Below are 690 nucleotides of genomic sequence, written 5' to 3' on the forward strand. Positions count from 1 at the left end.
CCTACCCCACCCTACCCCACCAAGCCACGCCACGCCGAGGTTGCGCGCACTGCGCCACCCTTCCCAGAGAGATACGCTACGAAGGGTATTTCAACGGGGCCCGGCGATTTCGGAGGGAGGGAGGGAGAGAGAGATATATATATTTATTGGGTGTCCCACAGTACCGCATCAATAAGGGGTCACTCAGCACATAAACACACACACACACACACTAACACACACACACATTCACATATACAAGAACAATACGTATACCACAATAGTTCTGATCCCACGCCATGTTGGTAGCACACAGACCTAGCACATTTTATTTCCCACAAATGATGCGGCGGAGCGAGAGAATTGATTATATTTTTCTATAATCTGATTAATGATTCCACTTTACATTTCTCATTGGGAGCGTGAGCCCCTTATCCTTACATACACCTGCCTGCTTTGTGTCGCGTGCGAATATATGCCCGCGTTTCAATGTAACGGAACTTCCATTCCATACCGTGAACACGCCGTGCGGTGTCGTCGCGGCTGCTGGTGCGGACAGCCTCGCACAGCCTATCGTGCACAACAAGCCCGGTGGGATGTGCGGTCTGTGGGGGTCCGAGCCGGGCCGGGGCTGGAGGAGCTCGCGCGCAGGGTAGCGGTGGTGGTGACGGAGCCCTTAATTGTGTGAGGGGTCGGTCAGGGGATGGGGGG

At 54.2% G+C, this 690-nt stretch overlaps 2 protein-coding genes across 2 annotated transcripts in view; one reads left to right on the forward strand and one right to left on the reverse strand.

Annotated features, from left to right (window-relative positions):
* Window positions 1-280, reverse strand: part of LOC127749922 (uncharacterized) — a 10,075-nt gene extending 9,795 nt beyond the window's left edge. The window contains exon 1 of the mRNA XM_052270013.1: window positions 227-280. Within this exon, the coding sequence (XP_052125973.1) occupies window positions 227-280 (54 nt within the window). The remainder of the gene's footprint in view (window positions 1-226) is intronic.
* LOC113214399 (UDP-GlcNAc:betaGal beta-1,3-N-acetylglucosaminyltransferase 9) overlaps window positions 1-690 on the forward strand; it is a 72,440-nt gene that overhangs the window by 32,110 nt on the left and 39,640 nt on the right. The window lies entirely within an intron of this gene.

This window comes from Frankliniella occidentalis, unplaced genomic scaffold, assembly GCF_000697945.3.
Source record: "Frankliniella occidentalis isolate FOCC.00 unplaced genomic scaffold, Focc_3.1 Scaffold5, whole genome shotgun sequence".
NCBI lineage: Eukaryota > Metazoa > Arthropoda > Insecta > Thysanoptera > Thripidae > Frankliniella > Frankliniella occidentalis.